The following is a 25,736-nucleotide window of genomic DNA, read 5'->3' as shown; positions in this document are numbered from 1 at the left end:
GGGGATGGCAAAGTAGAACTGGAGAACTGAACACTGTTCCTGCAGTCTGCAATGCCAGGCCTGCTGTCATCAGTTTACCTGGATCACTCAAGTTGGCACAATCAGTGCTGCAGGTCCTGAGTACCCCTTTAAGACCCATGCCCTGGGTACCACAATATCACTTACCGGGGATCTTACAAGGGGTATGGTCTCTGTCAATTAGGGATGCCAATTACATATGCCACTTTTAGGGAGAGAGCACTGGCACTAAAGAGGACCTGTTTATTTGCTTATGGAGAAACTAGGCTTCTTGGTACTATAATAGACTGGTCAGTATTGAATACTTTCATAAGTGCCCCTTCATTTGGCCCTGTTTTTTTTATAATGTTTTGGCATTGGGACAATCCCCCTTTCTATAGCAGTAGATCAAAAGCCATCTATTGAGTCCATTAGTATGTTGGGAGTCCTTCTAGTGTTTGTACCGGGGTATTGGTTTCACAGAGGATGGATTGACCATGATGCAATTCAGTGCTCGAAGATCATTCAAAATTGACTAAGCAATGCACGCACCAAACACTCATTGAATTATATTGCTGTCACGGACCCGGCATAACTATATTTGTTGCCTGCATTCAGTGGAGAGGCATCCGCAGCTGCAGAGCCATCAATCTACAAAGTTAAGAACAGTCTAATCTGTGTGGAACGTGTCCTGAAGAAGCGGCAAGAATTTAGACCTGGATCACGTCATGATCATTACTCTCCCTCACAAAGTTTCTTGCATGGACCCCAGCAGTAACAGTTTAGAGGAAGAGGGTGAGACAAAGAACCAGCCTCCTAAAAGTGATACTCAGCTCTTCTGGACATGTAACAGGATGCCAGTCATAGCATCCTTGCCTTGAAGTTGTGGAATCTTTGCATAGCTGGATATTGACATTAGAAGGGTCATAGGCATGCCCCCCTAATCTGAAAGGCAACCCTCTGTCTGCCATAGTCTTCTATAGTGCCACAGTCACATACCTATCAGTCAATGCCTGAATCTCTGTCCTTGTCCTTGGTAGAGAGGGAGCCCTACTTCAGCCACTATCAGACTAACTTCTGTCTTTCTTCCACGAGGCATTTTAGGAAAAGACAATGGGGCGTGGTCCCTGGCATGCATTGGCCTGTGCTGAGTTTTGTACTGCTTCATACATGTAGGTGCATTTAGTACTTCAATTTCAAAATACTTTATATGAGAAGTTTTTTTTTTTAAAGGACATTCATTTCATAGCAATAGAACATTGATAATCAATCCAATTAAAACAAAGAAGTATATGTACTTCAGAGTCAGTAATAAATATGAGAAAAGGGGAAGAGTGGGCAACCAGTTACAAGGCATACAACTTCGTAGATAATAATTGATGGGATGCCAACTTGAATTTTGGGGTTTGTTAGTTCTCCATACAATTTCTAGACCTCAACGAATATTTCTGAAAACCTACCACAAATGGGATACATTCTGGTTTCAGCATTTGTAAATAAATAAAGAGCTGGGCTGACCTGGGTAAAATGTAACTTTTTTAAAAACGGTTTTAAAAAAAATCTGCGGGGAGCTTCATAGAAATTTCAAAAAAACATAAAGTGCAGCAAATCCTGAGGAGACACTCGGTCGCAGCCACAGGATGCTAACACCTGGCCTCTACAGCTACCCTTAGGTACAGCAAGTAAAAAGTGAAAATAATCCAAACGAAACCTGGTCAATAGAAATCACTTGTGGGTCGACAAAGGCCACATAAGATATGGCTCAGTAGATGGAGTAGTTTTAAGCATCACAAACTTGTGGACGCTAGGTTTACACAGTTCTACCCCATCTCTACCAAGTTTTTTAAGAGAGATAAAAGCCTTCTTTACAAACTCCACATCCACTACGGTAATAAGATCAGGCTTTGAAAAAAGGTCTGGTCGCCCCAGCTCTAAAAAACAGCCCTTTATATATTTTAACCATGGAATGCGAACTATGTGGTCAAGGCCCAAAACTTCTCTCAATATCTGGTGGTTAAGAACTAGGGGCCAGATGTAGGTAGGCTTTTACCGGTCGGTAACGGCCGAAGTCGGCCGATACCGACCGTTAAAAGCCTTTTCCTATGTAGGAGGCTTTTTTACCGATTTGGTAAATTCCGAATCGGTAAATGTGATGTTGGAAGCACTTAAAAGAGTGCTTCTGGGGGGCGTGGCCAAGATGGCGGGCTGAGAGGACGCACTTGCAGAGAGCTCCCGAGCCCCTGGAAATCCTGCACCGCTTACATCCGCTGATTCCCCCCGGATCGAGCGGTAACCACACCTGGTGACCCCCGTGGTGGTGCGGAGCAGTCGGCGAGCCCCGGGTGTCCCGCCACGGTGGTGACTCCGCCCAGAATACCGCCTGAGACGGAGCCCGCTGATTGGCTTGTGGGAAGCCCTAGAGCCGTGAGACCTTCAGGCTTGGGGTCCCGGCGGCGTGATCCAGCGACTACGAGTGGCCTGCCGGAGTGCCTGCGCTGCAGCGACCGAGTGGGTGCCGAGGCGGCCTTCGCCGGCGGAGCCGAGCCGAGCGGAGACAGGCGACGGAGGCGTAGCCGGCCTATGGCTACTACGCAAGAGAACGCCTGCTCCGCGTGGCTGCTTCGGCCCAGCCCTGGCTGTGCGGAGTTGAACCGCACCTTCGGAGTATTTGCACATCCAGGCGAGCCGGCCCTAGTTGCCTCTCGCCCTGCGGGCCTGTCCTTCGACTGTGTGTGCCGTATTTGGACCCGCGACGAAGGTAGGCCCCGTTCCCTGGGCGTTGGCCCCATTGGCTGTAATGGGCGGCCATTTTGGAGACCTCGGACCGGTCGCTCAGCCTTGATCGAGGCCTCTGCGCTGCAGTGCTTCCTGACCGACGACTAGTGCCCGACCGGCTTCCGCTGCTCAGCTGCCCCGACCTTAGGCGCCTCTTCACCACACTGTGGCCACCGGTGACTCCCGCCCCGCCAAGATGTCGACTGCCAGGGGTCAGAGGAGAGGCGACCGAACTTTGCCGGACATGTTGGGACGTGGTGCCCTGCGCAGCGGGGGGAGCCAGGCCGCCCCGAACTCCCCGGCCCATTCCAGAGGCGCGGACGGCGGAGAACCCTCGGTGACTCGATCATTCCTGGAGTCGCTGTTTAGCTCCTTGAGGGAGGATTTTCAGACTTTGAAGCAGGAGGTGGCCGGTGAGGTCCGGGAAGTCCGGAGAGAAGTGGACTCCCTGGGGGAGCGAGTTAATACTGTGGAGGAGGCTGGTCATTCCAGAGACGAAGAGATCACCCACCTGCAGCAGGAGGTCCTGCGGCTGCGGGAGCAACAGATTGAGCTGCAAGCCCACGCTGAAGACCTCGAAAACCGGTCCAGGCGGAACAATATCAGGGTCCGGGGCGTCCCGTCCAACAAGGAAGGTGACGACGTGACCGCCTACCTGGAGGCTCTCTTCCGCGCGATCTTGGGGGAGTCAGAGGACTTTCAAGTCCGTATCGACAGGGCACACAGGGTGGGCCGCCCTCGCAGAACCTCGGCGCCCCCCCCGGACATTTTGGCCTATTTGCCGGACTTCCCCCTGAAGGAGCGGATTCTCCGCGAGGCGCGAAGGCAGCAACCTTTCCGCTTTAGAGAGCACCCAGTGGCTCTCTATCAAGACTTATCCACGGTCACGCTGCAGAAGAGGAAATCTTTTAAAATTGCCACGGACTTCCTCCGGGAGCATGAAACGCAGTATTCTTGGGGGCACCCCTTCCGCTTGATCTTCCGGTGGAACGGGACATTGCACCAGCTCCGGTCCCTCCAGGATGTCTGCGCAGTATTGGGAATCACGGCTTCGGATGCTGACACCCCGGCGCCGTGCCGCCGGCGAAGCACTCGAGACGGTTGGCAGCAGATCGGGAGGAGACGCTCCCCACCACCGGAGCGGCCTGACTCGCCCACGAGTCGGGCGGACATGTCGAGCGCTATCCAGGAGGCCTCCAGAGCGACAGCGAGTGGAGATGTGGCCTTGACGGCCTGAAATCACTCCGGGGGGAGTCTACATTAGCTCTTCATCACTGCAGGTGCGAGGGTTCTGGGGGTAGGGAGGGACGGGGGTGCGGGTGGTGGTGGCTGGACGTCCACTCAATCGACATTCCACGGCCTTGTCCGATAAGGACCGGACTGGGACAATGACTTTTTTGAATAGCTTGAGAAGCGGGGGGTGGGAAAGGGAGTTGCAGGGGAATGTTTCGAGTTGGGGGGTTTGTTGGGGGGTTAGGAGTTGGGGGCGGTGTGGAGCTGGGCGTGCGAAGCTCCGGGGGAAGGGGGGGTCCACTTAGTTGGGGGGTTTTGGGGTTCGGGGACTGTACTGTGCCGTAGGGATGTTTGCCTTCACTGTGTGCTGAGGTTTCTTGTTGTGGCCTCTGTGTTTCGCCCGCTGGGCCTTGCCCACCTTCATGTGCGTTTCTGGAACCCCCTCCTTGATGGCTCTTAAAGTTGTTACTCTGAACGTGAAGGGGCTGAATAACCCGGTTAAAAGGCGGGCCATCCTGTCTCTGTTGGAGAACTCTCAGGCCGACATCTGCCTACTGCAGGAGACTCATCTGCTGGCCAAGGATTGTCCCAGAATGCGCACCCCCAAGTTCCCCACACAGCTTTTTTCCTCCAGTGCTTCTAAAACGGCAGGTGTGGCGCTCTTGTTCTCTAGGGGGTTCAGAGGGGAGGTCTTGCAGAAGGTAGCGGAACAGAAGGGGAGACTTCTGGCATACAGGATCAGGGTGGGGGGCTTGGTGATGACTGTAGGCTCTATATACGGCCCCAATGACCACCAAGACCAATTTTTGCACAGGGCATTGGAAGACGTGGCATCCACCTCTGATAGGCACATAGTGCTAGGGGGGGACTTGAATTTGGTCTTTGATGCGACTCTGGACAGGTCTGTGCAACTGCGCCACCAGCTGGGAGAGCTTTCGAGCTCGGTACGTACCCGACTGGAGGAGCTTGACATGCACGACATGTGGCGCCGCCTCCACCCCGCGACCCGCGCGTATTCCTATTTCTCTCATGCACACAAGTCCTACACGAGGCTGGATCATCTTCTAGTGACAGGCCCGATGTTCGCACTAGCCTCGACTGCCGACATGGGGGTCCTCTCTCTCTCCGACCATGCGCCGGTGGAGGGTACCTTCACTATGACTCCGGTGGCTCGTCCAAGAGGGGTCTGGCGTCTCTGGGACACATTGCTGCATAGGCGCTCGACGGTACAACAGATCCGCGCGGCCATAACAGACTTCCAGCGAGTAAACGACAACGACGACACCTCCCGCGCAACGCAATGGGCTGCCCTGAAGGCTGTGCTCCGGGGCGAATTTATCGCTATCTCCTCGGCGGAGAACAAGGATCGTCAGCTCAAGAGGGACGAGCTTACCCGGCAGGTGCGGGAGCTGGAACAGGTACACCACAGAACGGGCGCCCCCAGAGTCTGGAGGCAATTGAAGGCCGCCAGGAAACTCCTGTCTGCTCTTGACACAGACCGGGCGGAGTATGCGGTGCTTCGCCTGAAGCACAAGTATTACACAGGTGGCGACAGGTGCGGCCGGCTTTTGGCGCACAAGCTCAGGGTGCAGCACCAGCAACACCGGGTGAAAGAGCTGGTTACTCCCGCCGGAGGGTCGGTAACGGAGGACGAGCAGATTGCGGACGTTTTCCGTAACTTCTACGCTGACCTCTATACTGGCGAGGCCCCCTCCGCCCAGGCGGAGGCGGACTATCTGGACTCGGTGTCGCTCCCATCGTTGACACTGGATCAGGCCCAGTATCTGGAACGGGAGATTCGGATCGAGGAGGTGGTTACGGCGATCTCCCGGCCTAAGACGGGTAAGGCCCCGGGACCGGATGGCTTCATCCCTCTTTTCTATAAGACCTTCTGTCAGGAACTTGCGCCTCTGTTGACGCGCTTCTTCAATACTTTTTCGGAACCGGGTGCCATCCCCCCCGAATTCCTCCAGGCCATGGTCTCCGTGATCCCGAAGCCAGGCAAGGACCGGACTGCCTGCGGGTCCTACCGCCCTATCTCGTTACTGAACACGGACCTGAAGGTTTTCACTAGCATCCTGGCAGCACGTCTGGCACTTCATCTCCCGGGCATGGTCGACTCGGATCAGGCCGGTTTCGTGCCAGGCAGACAGACGGTGGACAACACGAAGAGGGTGACTCATATTCTTGAGAAGGCCTCCAGGATTCCCGGGGAACGCATGCTCCTCTCCATAGACGCGGAAAAGGCATTTGACAGGGTGCATTGGCCCTATCTGGAGAAGGTCCTGAGCAAGTTCGGGGTCGGCGAGAAGTTCCGGCACCTGATTTTCAACTGCTACCGGTTTCCGTCCGCGGTGGTCCGGGTGAATGGGGGCAGCTCCCGACACTTTCCAATAGAACGTGGTACACGACAGGGATGCCCATTGTCCCCTCTGCACTTCGCTCTTTATATGGAGCCGTTTGCTCAAAGGGTCCATCAGAACCCCGATATCACAGGGGTCAAGATGGGAGAGTTTCACCACGCGCTTAGCCTCTACGCGGATGACGTCATTTTGACGCTTGATGACCCACGTAGATCCCTGCCTGCATGTATCGCGGAACTGGACCTCTTTGCCGAGGTGGCGGGCTTCAAGGTGAACCTCGGGAAATCTGCTGCCCTCGATGTCTCGCTGACTAGCGCCACCAGAGCTGACCTGCAGAGGCTTTTCCCTTTGAGCTGGTCTGGGGACCGGATTCCGTATCTGGGGATCTTCTTGGCACCCTCACTCCCCGCGATGGTCACGGCCAATTACACGGCTTTGAGTACGAAAATCAGAGAGGAATTGGCCCGGTGGGATAAGGGCACATTATCGCTGCTGGGCAGGGTGGCCGCAGTGAAGATGACCCTTCTACCTCAGGTACTATACCTGTTTAGGGCGCTCCCGCTACAGCCCCCCAAAGGATGGCTCGCGGAGACTCAATCGGCCATCGCACGTTTTGTGTGGCAGGGCCGTAGGCCCCGAATCAAACGGACCATAGCTACGCTGGCGCCTGAGTCTGGTGGACTAGGGATACCAGACTTGCAGAAATATTTCCAGGCTGCCCAACTGCGCTATTTGGTGGAGTGGAGCCGGTGGGAGTCGGATAAACACTGGCTGTTTCAGGACCAGGCGGTGGCAGGCAGAACGCTACAGGAGGTGCCTTTCCTGAGACGGGCTCATCGGCCCCCTAACCTTTACGCCTCTTTTGTGACGCGGGTCCCGCTTAGGGTGTGGGACTCAGTGGCTACTAGGCATGAACTCACTACCTTTCCCTCTCCCTTCACGCCGCTGATTGGCAATCCGGACTTTGGGCCGGGTATGGAGACTGGCGCCTACGATCACTGGCGGGTGGCTCGCTGCTGCACCTTGTATCATTTATATGGCCCGGAGGGTGTCGTCCCCTTCCAGGACTTACGTCGGGATTATGGCCTCCCCGAGACGGAGCGCATGCGGTATATGCAGGCGCGCCACTGGGCGCTACAGCCTCAAGTGCGCGAGACGGCAGACCGGGAGATCACGGTGTACGAGCGCTGGCTAATCACTCGCAGGTCGGACGCTAAGCTTATCTCCGATTTGTACAAGATGCTGCAGCCCCCCCCCTTTCATATCCACAGCCCGGGTAGGGAGCGCTGGGAGCGGGAGCTTGGTCGTGTGCTGAGTCATACTGAATGGGACCACATCTCCTACCGGGCGCGCCACTCTGCCTATCACACGGGGCTCACGGAAACCTTCACCAAAATCTCAACCTATTGGTATCGCACTCCTGAGAAACTACATGAGATGGATAGATCAATACCAGGGACGTGCTGGCGTAACTGTGGCCAGAATGGCACGCTTACTCATATCTTGTGGGACTGTCCCCTTTTGGCTTCTTACTGGGAGGAGGTTCTCAATGAGGTTGATAAATGTTTTGGGATAGAGCTGCCCCGATTCCCTGCCTACGTCGTATTGGGTTTGCCGAATGGATTGATGTACCCTCTCAGATCTAAAAGGGGTAGACAGATAGCGATAGCTTTGGGGTCAGCTGTACGAAATATAATCATACACTGGCGCTCCACCACGCTCCCCACTGTTGTCGGCTGGCTGCATAGATTGTGGCATGTCCTTGGCATGGAGAAACTGTCAGTGGTGGTGGCAGGAGACGTAGATGCTTTTGAGGAGCTGTGGGCGCCTTTCCATAATCTGTTGTGCTCTGAATTCAAGGAAATCACCTGCCCTAGATATCTCAGACTGTTACGGCTGACACCGCCGCCGGACCCGCCTGTTTGATTGGGCTAAGCCGGCATCTGGTAGCGGGGGCACACGATAGGTTGCTATGAGGGGAGGGCGAATGGTTGATGGCACAGTACAGGGGGTGGGACGGGGTGTGGGAGTTGGGGGGTTATTGGCTGGGTAGGAACTGGGGCAGGACTGTTTTCCCCACCCCTTTTTTTCTTTCTCCCCCTTTTCCCTTTCCTTCCCTCCCCCCCCCCCCCCCCACCCCCCTTTTTTTTTGTTTTTTTGTCTTCAACCACAGGTGCGCGAGCTGTGTTTCCAAGCAGGATGTTGCCCATTGTGGCGAAAAAATTGCTTTGATGTATCTCATGTACCGTACGCACTGATTATGAGGGCACCTGTGGTTTTCTTTTTCATGTACTTTGTTGTTTCCTTCCTTACCCTGCTTCAATAAAATACTTTAAACCTAAAAGAGTGCTTCTGGGCTTTAAGAATTCATTATTCACCACCAACTATTAGTTGGTGGTAAATAAGGAATTACTATGTAAATGCATAAATGTGCATTTACACCTGTGCCATGTGACAGACATACATGCCTCTAGGGCATGTATGTATGCCACATGTGCACACGAACACTAATCAGGGGTGCAACAGGGTGTCAAATTGACACCCTGCCACCCTTGACTTTTTCCCAATTTTACCGAATAGGTAATTACCGATTCAGTAATTGACATTCATTCCTATGGGCCTCCAGGCCCATAGGAATCAATGGCAAATACCGAATCGGTAAATACCGAATCGGTAAATACCGAATCTTACCGATTCGGTATTTTTTACCTTTTTTTACCTACATAGGATTTACCGATTCTAAAATACCGAATCGGTAAAATTCTGTATTTTAGAATCAGTAAATCCAATTTACCTACATCTAGCCCTAGATCTTTATTTAACCAACAGTTGAGCCAAAACAAGAACAGACGCATAGCCAAGTTGTCACAAATAAATGGTAACCCTGTTTCTTCGGGACCACTCAATTTGAGGTTCCTCTAGAGACCCCGAAAAGCAGTTTTAAAAAGGTGCTCTCCACCACCTGTAGATCATCTAGTGCTACGTAGCCCCATAATTCGCTCCCATAGCTAGCGATGGCAACACTTTTGGCCTGGTATATTTTCAACATTGCCGCAATAGGGCACTTACCCATCTTTGCAGCAAAGTTGAAAATAGCTGTGTTTGCCCTTATAACCTCCGAATAAGGCCCCCCAGTTCAGGTGGTTATCTAGTAATACACCCAAGTATGAGAATGTCGTGGTCAAAGGCACTTTCTCCCCACCCACTTTAAAGGGCCATTGCTTCTTTGGATGTAACCTGACCTGCATGATATAAGATTTGGAATTATTTATAGGTAGGTCGGGATCCTCCATGAAGCTCTGAAAGGAGTTTAGCAGGGTTTAAAGACCCCTTCCTGCCCTGGCAATGAGGACCGCATCGTCCGCATAAAGCAGGACGGGTAGTCCTCGTCGCCCAACTTGTGGGAAATCGGCCCCTGTTTCTACCAAGATCTTATATAGTTTGTTGATATATAAATTAAATAGAAATGGGGCCAAAGTACATCCCTGTCGAACTCCCCTTTCAATTTTAAAATCCCTAGAGGGCCAAAGATCCTGGGCGAATCTGATGTTAGCCTTGGTGTCCCTATAAGGATCCCCCAGGAAGTCATGCAGTACTTGTAAAACATGACCGTAGCAGGAAGGCTGCAGAGTGATGTACAGAATCAAAGGTAAAGATGCAGTAAGTGTGTGAATGGAAGAGTAGCAGGTTTCTGAGATAGTGGATTGTTTTCGCATTGTGATTTAGGGTTATTTAACAAAGTGGGTTTCATCTTTTTCCTAAATTGGAGAAGATTTGTTAGAGTCCTGATGGTTATGGGAATGTATTTCCACATTCTGGGTGCACCAATAGAGAAGGGCTTGTTCTTGCCCGATAACATCATTACCAGCACTTCACTACTCAGCCATTCCTAAATGTTGTGCTGCCCGTGGTTCTCCACATGTTGTCTGGCACATGTGAGATGCTGCCTCTCACTTCAACAGCCCCTATCACACTTACCTGGGCAAAGCAAAAACACAGTATCCTGCCCGTTAAGTGCTAAGAATGGCATCTGTGAATGGACTCAGCCACTTCCACTTCGCAATCACAAGATAAGTAATGCCATGTCATACTGCTGTGAGCGCCCACTGCACCCCATTCCTTTTTTCAAAAGTGCTGGTTGTACATCAGCTAGATGACCCAAGGATATATCCTGGCGGGACCTGATAATGTGCATCCCTACAATGGAGGAGCAAATAGAGCAGAAGAAGGACTTTTTTTTTATAGCAGACATGTTGTTTTCAACATCATGAAGGAATAGCTTGCTATAGTATGGTCTGCAATGAGAAAGGAGTCAAAGGAATAGTATACAATGTTATAGTAAATTTAATGGTCACTGGCTTCAAAGTCACTGAAATAAACATCTATCCATGTTTACTTAGTGACAGAAACATAGGGCTGTATTGGTAAATAATTATGAAGCAGCTAAATTGAGACTTAAAGTACTTAAGATCCTTGGGCAAAAAGTATGTTGTGCCATTGTTATCCTTAATGGTGCAGAAGAATTGTATTCTCGCAGGCACTAATATGGTAAGATTCCATTTACTGCTTGACTATATTTGTTTTTTTTTGCCTTTGCTATTCATTCTTTCCCCCTTACAGCCTCTTTTCTCTCTGTTTCTGTTTCTCTGCTCTTCGTCCTTTCTTTCCACCTCTTCTATTTGCTGCCTTGTAGATACATTAAAACTCCCCATTTTATTCTTTATAGCTGTATAATGTCATACCAGTAATCATGGATTACCTGCCAGGACCTCATCATAGAACTTTGGAAGAATTCCAGACCTTGAAGACCTTTATTCAAGAAAAGATTGAATCACACCAGAAGACCTTAAACTCAGAGTCTCCTCGGGACTTCATAGACTGTTTCCTGATTAAGTCAAACAAGGTAACCAAAACTATTTGACGCCTCTCATCAGCCTGTGGAAGACAGCAGGGTACGAAATAATGTGTGGCTCTTTTATACTAAATACATGGAAAGAGAGACCTAAACATAAGTTTAGCCACCCTCCAGTCCACCTTCCGTGTCACATGACCAATGTCCATTTAAATAAGTCTGAAACATAGACCTGTTCTTCATCGCAGTTCGAATTCTCAACCACTTCGTTTTTATCTTGAGTGCCAGCAGTGTGAAGCTTATCATTCCACAACAGTACTGGAGCTGGAGCTGGAATTGAGGCGGGTGTTGATATAGTTGGTACCTTTAGTACAGTTGTCATCTTGGGAGCAGTCTGGATAGGTTTTGTTGCTGTAGAAGGAAGACCTCAGTGAGGCTCTAATTGAACAGAGAGACTAGGTGCTTCTAAACTTTCACTCATCCTATGGCTATCACTTAGCCGATGGACTCCTTTCTGAAGGTTTTTGTTCTTGTCTTTTTGCACCATACTCAGGTCATCTAGAGAGGGAGCATTGTTGTCATTGCCATTAGTAGGGAGTGCGCCCTACATTGGTCGCAAAGTAGTTTCAGCTATCCCGCTCTGTGTTATTCTGGGTTTATCATGGTGACCTGTACCAGTTCCAGTTCCCGGTTGATGGGTTTCCATTTGGCGTATCTCAGAGGGTTGGTATTACATCTCAATTTTACACCTACCATGGCATCGTTAACACCCTCTTCAACTTCACTCACCAAGTGCAATCTTTAGGTGTATCCCACATCTCTCTTTGCGCTTGTGTGGAACATAGGTTAATAGAGTAGCCAAAATTTAGGGCCATGTGCACAAAAAAATGTTGTGGTAATAAATCGGCTGATTCGCAGAAAGGGCCCTCTTGTGAATGCAAAAGGCATTCTGGTATTTATTAATCCCAAATTGTGATTAGGTATTATGTTACCGAATCGCAGTTTGGAATTGCAAATACATACCTATTCGGTATTTTGAAGGGGTTTTTTAGGGCGTACCTTCCAACCACTCTGTCTCAGTGGCATGTATTAATGTCTTGCAATCAAATTACAGTTGCAAAACACACATTTTTTACTGGCTACTGAAGGGTAGTGGGAACCATTTGCAAATGGGAAAACAAACAAAAATATTTCTTAAGAGCATGGACCACTGTCTACTCTTAATAAATTTAACTTAAAAGTGACACAAACTCAAGAAGCACCCACACAAAGGACTGGCAGTGATCCCGTGCGGGATCTAACCCCGGATCCTCCTTCCTTGACCCATCAACACCTGCAGTCTTCCATTGCTCCTGGTGAGCCCTTGAACTCTTGTGGAGCCTGTATCTGGATGCGTAAAACCTGCTGATCCCAAACACACATCCCAGATCGGGCCTCCTGGGATCCCGCTGACCGTAGAGCAGTGCAGAGCAGTAGAGGCCTTCCAAGCAAACTGGGGCCTACTCTGCCACCACTGAGACCCTCCCGGAGGTAAAACGCCCGATATTCTGCGCAAGTGAGCTTGGCTGTGGCATTGTGTTTCAGTGGACGTTACAGTGGACTCCTGGTGGGGGCCCGACCCTAACTGCTGAGAGCTGCCAACCTGCTGCCTCACAATAACAACATCAATGCTCGTTCCCAACCGGCCACTATCCTGCCGCATTGGAGCTACCGCCCAGGTGAACAACAATTTGTAGGCTGCAATCCACACGCCCCACATTGTTTTCCCTTCAGAGGATCCCCTGACCAACACACTACACTGGAGAGGCCCGCAGTACTTTGGCTTCTTCATCAAGGCCTCCTGGCTATCTCGCTCCTCAGTTAGAAGGGACCCGGCCTGACGACTCCTGCTCCACTCACACCAAGGCCCTGTTCAGGCCCAGCTCCGGCCCGCAACCAGAGGACCCGGGGTGGTGGGATCCCGTTATCCCTCTGGCCTCTGACCGCACTTGTCCGTCCCCGAAGGAGCCTCCCTTGCAGCAAGGCCCACTCACCTGGCCCTCGGTGGTGACGTTCTACTCTGAACGTCGGGCCCCACCATTGATCCACCTTTTATCTGAATCTTGGAAAGCCCCTGTCCTGACATAATACATCGTAACTGAGCGCCCTGGTGACCCTCGACTAAGGACTCTGACCCAGAGGCACACCAGCTCTGACCTAGCAAGCCCTTCCTTCACCAATCATTGGGAGCAACTGCGGCCCTAAATCCTCCACCACCCACACACAAATAAAAATGGACCGGTTCACCACAGTGGACCAGGACCCTCAGAAGGGGTTGCAGGTGGTCTATCCCTTCCAGGTAACGACCTGGCCACAATCCTCCAAGCCATAGATGCAACTCAGACCTTAGTGGAGGAGTAGATCGGCGAAGTCCATGTTGACATGTCCCTCATCAGGCAGGACTTACGCAACGCCACAGCCAGCATCTCGGAGGCCGAATCTCGCCTCTCCACAGTGGAGGATGTCATCCACCAACTACAAGAACAAGTGGCCCGCCTACAATCCCACTCTACAGATCTACAGAAGAGAGCAGAGGACACTGAAAACCGTTCGCGATGTAACAACTTACGGCTGGTGGGTTTTCCGGAAGGCAGCGAACAAGGTCAGATGGCAAGCTTCATTGAAACTTGGATATCATCCTGGATGCCCAAATATACACTCTCTCCCTGGTTCGCGATCAAACAAACCCACTGTTCACTTGCACCTAAACCACCACCTGGGGCCCCTCATTGTCATATAATCGCCCGGACATTCAACTTCAAAGACCGTGATGCAATCCTACGTGAGGCACGGACCCTGGGCCCACTGAAGTTCCAGAACCACAGCATCATGGTGTTCCCAGACTATACCAGGGAAGTGCAGACCCAACAGCTCTCCTATACAGAGGTCAAACAGGAAATGCAAAACCTCGGCCTCCAATACAGACTCCTCTTCCCGCCCCACCTCTGAGTTATCTTTAAAGGCAATACGCAAGTCTTCGACTCCCCTCAGGCCGCCTAGACTTTGATGACCGAGGAACGCTCCCTAGGGACTTGACAAATCTCCTCACCTACCCATTCTGGTCTGCAGGCCTCACGTGCTCTGTCCCCTAAACAACGCAGGAAGTGCACGCAATCTCACAGAAGACGTGAAGGTTGTGCAGGCACCCCCAGATCGCTGAGCCTGACTAACTGTCTGTGCATGGAACCGGGTCCTACCCCCTGGATCTCACCCCAGACAAAGGAACACATTAGCTGAAGCCTGCTCCAGAGAATGCACTCCCCAGGGTATTCTAGATCGGGCAGCCACAGACTTCGACCTCTCACGCAGCCCAGTAATCTGAAAGTTTTTCCAAGGGACAACAATGTCGACATGAAGAATCATCACTATCTGGAGATATAGGACTATTTATCCTGCAATGCCGTACTGTAGAATTTTACACTGCCAATGCTGCATTTACATCCGACATGAGTGGAGGGGTCCACCACGCATCTTCTGTACTAAACACTACTGTTAAGCTTGTTTCGATCAAGTTGTAGGGTGACAGATGATTCCGTTCCGGTAGTATAGGGCGGGGGAGTGGGGGAGGGTCCAGGACAGTTGTCCGATGTTTCAGGTTAGGTTTTACACTGCATTTCCATCCCAGACTGCACAATGCACTTTCACCCAAACGCGTCGGAAGTACATGGCAACTCTGCACAATGTGCACAGCGTTGAAGGGTTACACTCATTTCCCACCCCAAACTCGCCACAGGGCCCGACCCGGGGTGCCCCAGTATCTCTCACTCTACATGACACACACAACCCAAGAATATCACTCTCTCCGGGTCATGTCCTAGAATCTAAATGGGCTGCTTGATCGCATCAAACGCACGGCAGTCCTGAAATATGCCCAGCGACACTCCCCCGATGTTCTCCTGCTCCAGGAGACCCTTCTCATGGAATCCCAATGTGCCCTGCTGATGCGATATGGCTTCGACAGAGTGTGGCACTCTTGCTTTAGTAGGGGCTCCCTAAGAGTAGCCATTCTACTCAGAAAGATCTTCCCATTTGTCCTCTCCCATGTTACCGAAGACTCGCAAGGACGATTTGTGACTCTCTCAGGGGCGCTGGGTGGGACTGTCCTTCACATCTAATCTATATACATTCCCCCCACAACACTTGTTTCAAAACTACAACATCTCATTAACAACTTCTCCAATCTACCCGAAGGTTAGATGATCCTGAGTGGAGATTTTAACGCTGTTATGCAACCCACTCTCGACACTACAGGTACCCCCTCCTCTACCAGGTTGATCCATGCCAAGAAACTGACTGACTAGGCGACAACCTTGGGCTGGAGACTGACCTGACCAGATCCCTGAACAGTACCCATGAAAGACAACTAGCAGCCGTGCGTGATGAGATTAAACAGACTGCATTGGAATCAGCCAAACTGCTGTGGTGCCCGTCAGTCGCCTTGTATATGGTTGAGGGGACAAAAACGGGGGACTCCTCCACAGGCTGGCCTCCTATCCCTTGGCATCTCGGATAATACCCGAGATCCGAGAACTTTCAGGAACCATTTGCCATACCTCACCTGAAATTGCACGGGCTTTTGTGGGTGTTTACTCTCATCTATACTCAGCACGCAAGCTGGAAGATACTCTCGCAGACTTCCTTAGTCCCCTGCAAATTCACATTCCCTGCTTGTCACAGTTGGCAGCCACTAGCCTGGACCTCCCCTTTTCCTCAGAGGAGATAGGTTTGGCAATCTCCCAGCTGGCGTCTCGGAAGACTCCAGGTCCTGATGGGTTCCCCAAGAGTACTATGCCTGCTATCGGGACCAGTTGATCCCCCATCTATCTGCTTTGTTCCACCATGTGGCGGAAGTTGGGGCTTTCCCCCCAGAGACAGATACGGCCACCATTGTGGTCATCCCTAAAACCCAACCACCTTCGTCCTCTTGTGCGGATTATTGAACGATCTCCTTGATCAACACTGAAATTAAAGTCTATGCCATGGTTTTTGCTCAACGCCTGCGCCCACTCCTTACCAAACTGATTCACCCAGATCAGTGCAGCTTCATGCCAGCTTGAGCCACCAGGCATTGCTTATGACGCCTCCATTTGGCGCTTGCTAACCGCCAGGCAATCACCCCCTATTTAACGCTTCTTCTTGTGGATTTTGAAAAGGCCTTTGATACAGTGAACTGGCATTACCTCGTAGAAGTACTTAGAATGATCTTTATGTTTATGTCTGGGGAATTTATTATGTGCTTGTGTACCAAAGGTCTCTTGGTGCTATCGGGGATGGGAGAGTTTTCCTGAGGAGCTCTAACCGTAGGCTAGTGTGAACAACCACGTTTTTCGTTTTTCCCTGAAGCTGGTGTACTCTGAAGTTAGTCTGATGTTTATCGGCAGAGAATTCCAAAGTGTTGTGCCAAGTACAGAAAAGCGAGTGCCACCCGTTCTCTTGCGCTTAAATCCGGGTATAGTCATCATATTCATTGATGCTGATCTGAGATTCCGTTTGGGCAAGTACCATGAGATCTTTGCGGATATAAATTTAGGGCACGTCTTGTAAAGTGCATTAAAGATCATACAACCTGTCGTAAACATGGACCGCTGAGTTACAGGGAGCCAGGGTAGCTGCTTCATAAGTGGCTTAGTATGACAATGTCTCGGTTGCTGAAAGACTAGTCTAGCCGCTTGATTTTGAATTAGCTGCAACCTATAGATTTGATTGGCAGGGAGCTCTAAATAGATAGCGTTGTCATAGTCCAGCATGGATATGATCAAGGCCAGCATGATTACCATGCTTTCCTCCCTAGTAAAGAATTTCTGAATTTTCTTAAAGGTCCTCAAGTGGTAGACACAAGATGAAGTGACCAGTTTGATCTGTTCATGCATGGATAGATTGGCATTGATCTTAATCCCCAGACCTTTGACCGAGATTATAGGGATAGGTGGAGTACCCAATGCAGCTGGCCAATGTGCGGGCGTCCACTGATCGAGTCTGTTATTGGAAATAACTATCTCTGTTTTATCAGAGTTTAATTTAAGACAGTTCTGACTCATCCAATCTTTAATGAAGACCATGGTATGTTGGAAGAAATCCTTGGATTCCTCCGTCTCGTCAATCGAAAAAATCAGCTGCATATCATCTGCATAATTATACCTTTACTCCCCTGTTTTGGAGGGCGTGGATCAAGCCACAGATATATATGTTAAACAGATGAGGGAAGAGGGATGAACCTTGAGGTACACCACAAGTGGTATTGACCCTGGCTGAGTTGAAGGGTGCCAGCCTAACAGATTGAGGACCTTCACCGAAGAATGAAATCATCCAGTCCAGTGCCGTACCTCTCAGGCCCGCCGCTGCCATTCTATCCGCTATTCTGGTGTGATCCGCGGTATCGAACGCAGCGGACAGGTCGAGTAATACCAAAGCCTGTGTGCACCCCCTGCTGCACCCTCCTTCAGATCATCCACTACGTTTAAGATGGCTGATTTAGTAGAGTGTGATGGTCTGAAGCCTGCCTGATGGGAGTCCAGAAAATGAGTTTCTTCGATGAATGCACAAAGAAGTTTTGCTACATGTGCTTCCAGCATTTTTGCCGGGTATAGAAGGAGCGATATTGGTCTGTAATTGCTCAGAAGGTTGGGGTCTACTCCAGCTTTCTTTTGCAAGGGGACAGCACTGCCTCTTTGAAAGCATGTGAGACCACCCCTTTCTCCAAGGAGAGGTTGAGAAGAGAGAGAAAGGTATTCAGGAATTGTGCAAGAAGATCTTTTTGTATCCTAGCGGGACCAGGGTAATTGGGGAGCCAGGTTGTATCTTGTTTCTGAGTTCTGCGAGCCAATCTAAAGTAATATTTTGAAAACTAGACATAGTTACGGGATTTGTAAATTGCTGTTGTGATTTCCATTCCTGAGAGCTAGAGGAAATGGAGTTATGAATGATCTTAATTTTATCAACAGAGAAAGTATTCAGATTATCACCCAAGGCTTGGGAGAGGGTAATGGCCAATGTGACGCGGTCAGGACCGGAAAGGTCCCTGACTATTTTGAAGATATATTTGGATTTGTTTTCAGAGCTAAGAACCCTGTTTGTGTAGAAGCCTTCTTTAGACTCCACAAGGGCAACTTTATAATCAGTTAGTGCTTTTTCATACCTTTTCCTTTCCGCATGGGAATAACTTCTCCACCATTTCTGTTCTGCCTGGCGGGTTTTGAGTTTTACTAATTGTAACTCTGTGGTAAACCATTTGGAGGTTTCATGCCACCTCAAACCCCTCTCTTTCCTTTGTAGTGGGGCGTGAATCTTACATGCACGTAGTTTCAAGTTGGAGATAGCTCTGTCCAACACATTAACGTTATTCGTTCTAGGCGGAAGTGCAGAATTCAGGGTATTAAGAAACCCTGGGGGGAGGAGCTACGTCAGCAAAAAAAATGGCTGTTTAGGCTCCCGGCTCCGCCAACCTCCGTAACCCGCCGCGATATCCTGTGCATTATCCTGAATTTACGCCCGGTCTCTGTGTGCATGAACTGTTCCGCACTCCTATGGTGAAATCCGGAAACTTTTATCGGCTTGTTGGAAGAAGTTCTGTTGTGTTGAAGTTTGCCGCCTGCTCCAGCGGTGAAGCCGGGGCCTCGAGTACATTCACAGCCGGGCTGCAGTGCAACAACATCGGCCAGAAGAACCAGGCTGGGTCCGGTCAACTGGAGTGGAGGCTTTGTTTAAGCCCGAATTTGGCTGCGATCGTTTCAATAGCTCATTATCTATGGAGGAGTGATCCTGCTTATTGCTGGCTGTGAGTGGGGGTCCCCGTCCCGTGGACCCGGTAAGTGGGGCCACCGAGGTTCGTGATTCAGGGCCTCTGGCCTGCGGCCTTAACGGTGTGGACCATGGCTGAGAGCAAGGACCGGTCACCCTCCACATCTGCACGTTCGTGATCCTGTTTGTTCCCCCCAAGGGTGTCGGATTCACCCGGGGAGGTGATTGGGATTGATATCGGGCATGAGACCGTGGATCGAACGATGCATGAGCCATCGCTGAAGTCAGTACTGGCGGAAATTTGGGCGTTTCGATCACAGGTTGATGTCTTATTGGGCAAATTGGACTCGCGCCTATCAGAGATGCTCCTGGTAGACCCGGACCCGGCCTTACGATTGAAACTGGAATCTGCAGCCATTCAAACCGTGGCCATTTTGACTCTGTGCGAGAGCCCCATGAGGAAACCGGCATTGGAACCATCGGATGGTGCCCTGGGAGACGGTGTTCCCGAGGATGTTATGGTATCACCGAACCTTCCGCCGCTACCGGCTCTGGAGACATCAAAAGGCTTTCCCCTCCCGGAGACTTTTGTTTGTGACTTTCCTTTCACTTTGTGGTCGTCTTCTCCACTCTTGGTGACTCCACGACTCCTGTGCAGAATACATTGGGACTGTTCAGCCAGGAGGGAGAGGTCTTCAGGGTCTAAAGTTTCCGTGGACCTACTACCTGCGAGTCGCCATGGATTGCTTTTTGAAGACTATTTTCTCCTTTATTACCTCTTTGTGTGCCTTTGGGTCTCGACGGGAGGGATTCGTGTTCTTGTTCGGAGGGGCAAGGTTAGGATTGACTAGGTCGGGAAGGGTAGGAGTGACTTTCACAAGTGTTCGACCTGTAACTGCTTGCTCTAAGAGGCTGGGTGGTGTTTTCCGGTACCCTCTACTCTCTTCTATAGTGTTGTCATAAGTGTTCTTTTATTGATAGGGGGTGGCTGTATCTGGCAGGGGGTCTAAAGGGGCTGGGAGCCCAAATGTCTATGCCCTCCTCCATTCTTTTTCCTTCCTTTAGGGTTTTAGTTATTAGGGGCGACAGGCACGCTGCTAGTGGGGTTAGGCTGTAGCCATCTGCAGGGGTGCAGGGTGGGGGGCTGGACGGGGTTTTTATTATTTTGCCTTTTTATTTTCTATGGCCTTTCTTTTCCTTCCTTTTCTTTCTTAAGGATCAGTATAGCTACGAATCATTCAGACTTTTCTCGTATGCTTGTATCTAGTGCTCATGCTTTTCTGATATCCGATTTCCGGGTGGGCAGGCTCCGAGAATTGGCGCAACATGGAATGTATATTGTGTGTTCATTTGCATCGATCTGTATCCTTTGGCGCCGATTCTCCATCACAGTGGTTATTATGTGTCTATCCTGCTTCTTACCCTGTCCCCTGCATTATCTGGTTTGATTGTATGGCACCTGATCCCGTCTCATATAATATAAAACGAAACCTTTGACTCATTCTTAATTATGCATTCTTATACCAGTTTTGTCCTGAATCGCCGCCGAACCTCTGGGTTGTCGGCTGATGGGCTGTGTAGTACTGTAATATCGGTGGTCTTACTCTATCTAGCGGCCAGCCCCCGCGCTTGTAGGCCCATGCCTGTATTTTCTTGAATGGTATAATAAAGGTTTTAAAAAAAAAAAAAAAAAAAAAAAACCCTGGCATTCGGACACAATTCCAATTTCCAATCAGTACTTTCGTGCCAATCAGAGATTTAACTAAGGATAGTCCTCTTATTGCAAAATGCATAGGGTGGTATTCTGACCACACACAAGGCTTAGCCATTAACTTGTGGACCAAGAGGTTCAAGGTCCATAGTTGGTCTAATGCATGCCCTTTGATATGTGTGGATCCCGTTATATGACCTTCTAAATTCAGATTGTTTAATAGGTCTGTGAGCTCCTTGGAGCTCCGAATACCCCCCTTCCTCTGTGGACCAACAATTCAGGTCTCCAATTAGCAAAATTTTAGCGTAGTCTATGGTAAGTGGGGTCAGGTAGTTAGCCAATTCAGTGACACATTCTCCTATTGCAGTGGGTGGTCTATAGATCAATATGCACTCTAATATGGATTCTGGAAAAATTAATTTTAGTGTAAGACTATCCATTGAAGCCGCTTCAAAGGAGGCAATAGGAGTTGCCGAAATAACTTTTTTAATGATTGCTGCAACTCCTCCTCCTCTTTTCTCAGAAGGTCTGTTGGCCTGCATCAAATGATAATTGCTTGGTAGTGCCGCTAGTATATCGGGCATAGATTCCAAGGTTAGCCAAGTTTATGTGACTAATAGCAAATCTGAGGCTTCAGCATCTAAGAGGTTGAAAATTTCCAACTGGTGCTTGCCCATGGAGCGTGTATTGAGATAAATTATATGTAACTCTTTGGGATCAGAGGTCTTTATCGTTGTAATAGCGTGCTCATCCTGAGTTGGGGCGGGGTTGCATATACTGGGATAGGTAATGGTGTAACAGGGGCAAGGTTTAAAAGTCCATAGTGTTCTAACTTGTGTTTGATGGTAGGCTCGATTCCCTGGTTAGCCTTAGGGGCCTGAGAGCGTAATTCCAATGAAGAATATTTAATTAATTGGACATAATGGCTGGCCCCCGATGGGCGCAGACAGGCTTGCCTTTGGCGCACCCGTGTCTCCATACAATTAAGTTGTGGTCATGGTGAGAGCCCCTAGACCTCTATCCCAGTCCTGGCACCTCCTCCTGGCAAGCAGAAGTGAGTAAGTCAGGCCAAGTCAGGCAAGATGTCTGCCCCCCCCTCCGCAACAATTGAGCACTCAGCTCGCTGTGGAACGAGGGGGCAGCGCTTCAAATCCCCTCCACAGCAGGACTCAAGTAAGTGCAAAGAGCAATGTGCAACAACTATATCTAAAAACAGTTCAGAATAAATATAATCACAAGTTTAAAATAATGGCAAGTGACCACCATGCAATTGATACAGTATAATAAAGGAAGAACCCACCAGCGGGTAGGACCAGTGTGTGAGAGCTATCATGAAAGCTCCCTCTCTGATGGGCATGGGTCAGCAGTTCCGATGTTTTGTCCAAGTCCTCTACTCCAACCCTCGGGCCAGAGTGTTTGTCAACGGATCTCTCTCCGAGATATTTCAAATCCGGAGATGCAAGAGGCAGGGCGGCCCCCTCTCCCCACTCCTCTTCACTCTGGCGATGGAGCCCCTGGCCTGCTTTATCTGCGCGGATGATTTGATTCAGGGCTGGGAATGGGTAAGCCACCATGTGGATAAAATTGCATTATATGAGGACATCGTCTTGCTTTTCCTCTCTGATCCGGCCCGATTTGGCCCCAGATGTCTCTAATCCCTTCAAATCTTCTAGAGGGTCTTGGGCCTTCGGCTGAACCCAGCCACATCAACTCTCATGCCTCTCAAATCCCTCCAGGGAATGTTTCAACTGGCAAACTAATATACCTATTAGATGACAGTTGTTTAAATACCTAGGCATATGGGTTGCTCTACTCCCTAAATTAGAATGGGTGCTTAATGTCACCCCACTTGTCAAAAGGACCAGGAAGGATTTCAGTTTCTGGAAAGCCTTACCACTCAACCCACTCGGAAGAGTGGCAATATTTAAAATGATGATCCTCCCCTGATACTTATATATTATTCAAAATACTCCCTTTCACTACCCCCGAAGCTGGTTCCGAGGGATCGACACAATGATCTACAATTAATGTGGGGAACAGGAGGACAGTGGATGTCTCTCGATTTCTGTCACATTCCGTCCTTCGATGGAGGCATGGGCATGACAGACCTGTACCTATACTACCTGCCCATTAGGCTGCTTGTCCTCCATGATTGGTTTACAGGGGAATGGTCTGACCCGGTTTGCCAAACTGAACTCCGAGGCATGGACTTCCCTCAAATCCAAGCCCTCTTGTATGGCTCCCCATCCCTAAAATGCTCCCAACAGTGACTCAAACGGTCTTCCTGGCCTGGCGTTCGACCTTGCATCATACACAATGGGCAGCTAGAATGACCCAACAAATGCCACTCTGTCAAGGCACGTGGCTCAGCGAGGTGGCGGCGCTGCGAGGGTTTACGCATTGGGCCCACATTGGAATCTCCTAATTGGGCAACATGTGGACAGGAGACCATATATGAGCTTTTTCAAGAGCTACAGAGTAGATTCTCCCTACACGCCTCACAATTCTACAGATACTTGCAAATTCGGCACGCCCTAAGTGCATATATCGCAACGGGCCCCCGTGCTCCCTGAATTCAGCCCACCAGAAGCTCGGGAATGGAGGCATTTCACGCATATATCGCACCCTCACGAACAACAGCCCCATATCTCTAGACTCGCTTAGAGCTCGTTGGGAGGCTTGGCTGGGTCCCCTTGAGAAGGAAGACTGATGAGATGGCCTGATGGCCCCCAAAATGATCACTACCTCAGCCAGACTCCGTCTCGCCCAAATCTATTACCTCCACACTGCATATCTTACTCCAGAACGACTACACAGATTGGGGCTGCGTGCCTCGCCTGAATGTGCGCGATGCAGACACCACCTACCAGACTTCTTCCATGTGGTCTGGTCTTGCCCCCGCCTCATAAAATACTGGGATAAAATAGAATCAGAGCTCACACACATCTTGGGCTGGCATGTACCCCATGATCCTATGCACCTTCTCCTTGGCGTTACAGATGGTCTAGATGGGCCCTGCTCTGATAAACCTTTCCTGGGGACAGCCATCATGGTGGCTAAACGAGATATCGCCTTGGCCTGGGTGCGACCTGACCCCCCATGATTGCTAGATGGTGCCGAGGGGTGGACTGGTGCACTGCCCAGGAGAAACCCTTATTTGAGACCAGGGAATGTCTAACCAAGTACCAAACGGTGTGGGGCAAGTGGACAGACCAAATGGGTTAACAAGGCTAAGAGGAGGGCCTCCTGTTCACATCATACCACCCCCCCTCCTGTTTTCCATTTAAATGCTTGACCATTGTACTCACCAAATTATTTCACATCTGATGCTTTATATTATCATGCGTGTATGCTTGCATACTGTGTTGTCAGTGCTAATTTTTTTTTGTTCCTCTAAAACCAATCAAGTTCATTGTTAAAAAAAGTGTAATTTTCTATTTTTTAAACTCATCCCATTTTATCTTTAAGGGAAATGGGCTGCTTTTAAATAAATTGCTTTATTAAAAAGGCATCACAGACATGGTGTGCTTTTGACGTCAGCTGTCTTTAACAAAAACAAGGGGGACCCAATAGGTAGCTTTGGACCATGGGTATCAAGTTTTTTAAAAAACAAAAGGTCCTAAGCTTGGAGTTTTCAAAGAACAGGTATATATAGACCTCAATGGGAAACTATATAGTTTTATCCTGTACCCAGCCGGGCAAGGAATTTATTCATTTGATATAATAAGAATTTATGAATTACAGTTTCACAGTAACCATATACATGTGAAGTAGGGCACAAGCCTGTACCGTACTGGAAAGTTGGAGGAGGAGAATAAAGAAGAAAGAAAGTTTACATCAGGCAAGAAGTAGTGAGCAAAACTGGGTACTGCTATACATTAGAATTGCCAGTACTCCCCAGAGTAATCCATACATGCAGTAGTATTCACAAATTTAGCTGTATGTTTACTAAACCAAGTCGACGGCGTTTCGATCCCTGGCTCAAATTATAATGGGATCATCATCAGGACTTATTAATTTTTGCCTGCTACACTTTTTGTTATATACGCCTGTAATGGAAAAACAGGGAAAGAAAAAAGGCAAAGACGAAATTATATTTACATTTCTGCGGCGAGAGATTGAGGTCAACTTTAGTCACATTCGATACCTACATTTTCCGGAATCGCAGTGCGGTGAAGGTGCCAGCCAGTGTTCCATATTTACAAGGTCGTGCAATTGTGCTTAATACGTGCCTATTGGGAGAATGCTTGTTGTAACAGGGCTGATTTGGGAAAGTATTGGTGAAGTGATGAGAGCGGTTGTGAAAGACTAGCTCCTCCAAGCAGAAGCCTGTGTATTTAACCGGGGGGGTTTGGTGTTGCCTGGGTAACCGAATACCGGTGTGGAGACGGCTATAAATTGACTAGTATCATGGAAGGGTAAAATGATATCGTACCCACTGTGCAGGGAAGCTGCTGTGCTGCACGTGGAATGGTTATGAAAGGAAGGCCGGTGAAACGTTTCCGAGACACTAAATAGGAAAATAAACATTAAGGAAGCTTAAGGACAGCCGGCAACCACTGTGACATTGGCTTACCGATTGCGGCTCGATTTCTAAGTATTGTGGCAGGTCCCCATTGGTGGTCCTGTCCGGTGAGATTGACGCGGTCGATAATTAGTTCGATCCGCTGTAAGGAGGAGGAGAGTGGAATCAAATCTATGCTCGTACGGGGAAAGGAGCCTAAATCTTTTAGGAGTGGGGCTTCTTACCGTTAGCGAAGAGACTGAGCGGTACTGCGGTCGGTGAGATACACGATCCGCTGCATAGGGAAAAGAGCAAGATTATTAGCTTACGCTCTAGTTCCTAAGTGGTACTGGGCTTGGGTATGAGTCTGTCTGGTCAACTCCTTACCGCTATTAGAATACTTGGACGTGGTGATGATCCACTCGTTCCAGTCGGTTGTATTGCTTCCTCAGTACTGGGCGTAATCCAGCCGCTTAATTATATCCGGTCAGGTGATGGAAATCACATGAGGTGGGGTGATATGGC

At 49.6% G+C, this 25,736-nt stretch overlaps 1 protein-coding gene across 4 annotated transcripts in view; it reads left to right on the top strand.

Annotated features, from left to right (window-relative positions):
• LOC147692521 (cytochrome P450 2B19-like) overlaps nucleotides 1-25,736 on the top strand; it is a 467,523-nt gene that overhangs the window by 158,048 nt on the left and 283,739 nt on the right. For all 4 annotated transcript variants that reach the window (XM_086938735.1, XM_086938736.1, XM_086938737.1 and 1 more), the window contains one exon: nucleotides 11,095-11,271. In XM_086938735.1, coding sequence (XP_086794861.1) covers nucleotides 11,095-11,271 — 177 coding nt within the window. The remainder of the gene's footprint in view (nucleotides 1-11,094; nucleotides 11,272-25,736) is intronic.

This window comes from Lissotriton vulgaris, chromosome 9, assembly GCF_964263255.1.
Source record: "Lissotriton vulgaris chromosome 9, aLisVul1.2, whole genome shotgun sequence".
Taxonomy (NCBI): domain Eukaryota; kingdom Metazoa; phylum Chordata; class Amphibia; order Caudata; family Salamandridae; genus Lissotriton; species Lissotriton vulgaris.
Note: the sequence above shows the minus strand (reverse complement) of the source record. Positions and strands in the feature narration are given on the sequence as shown.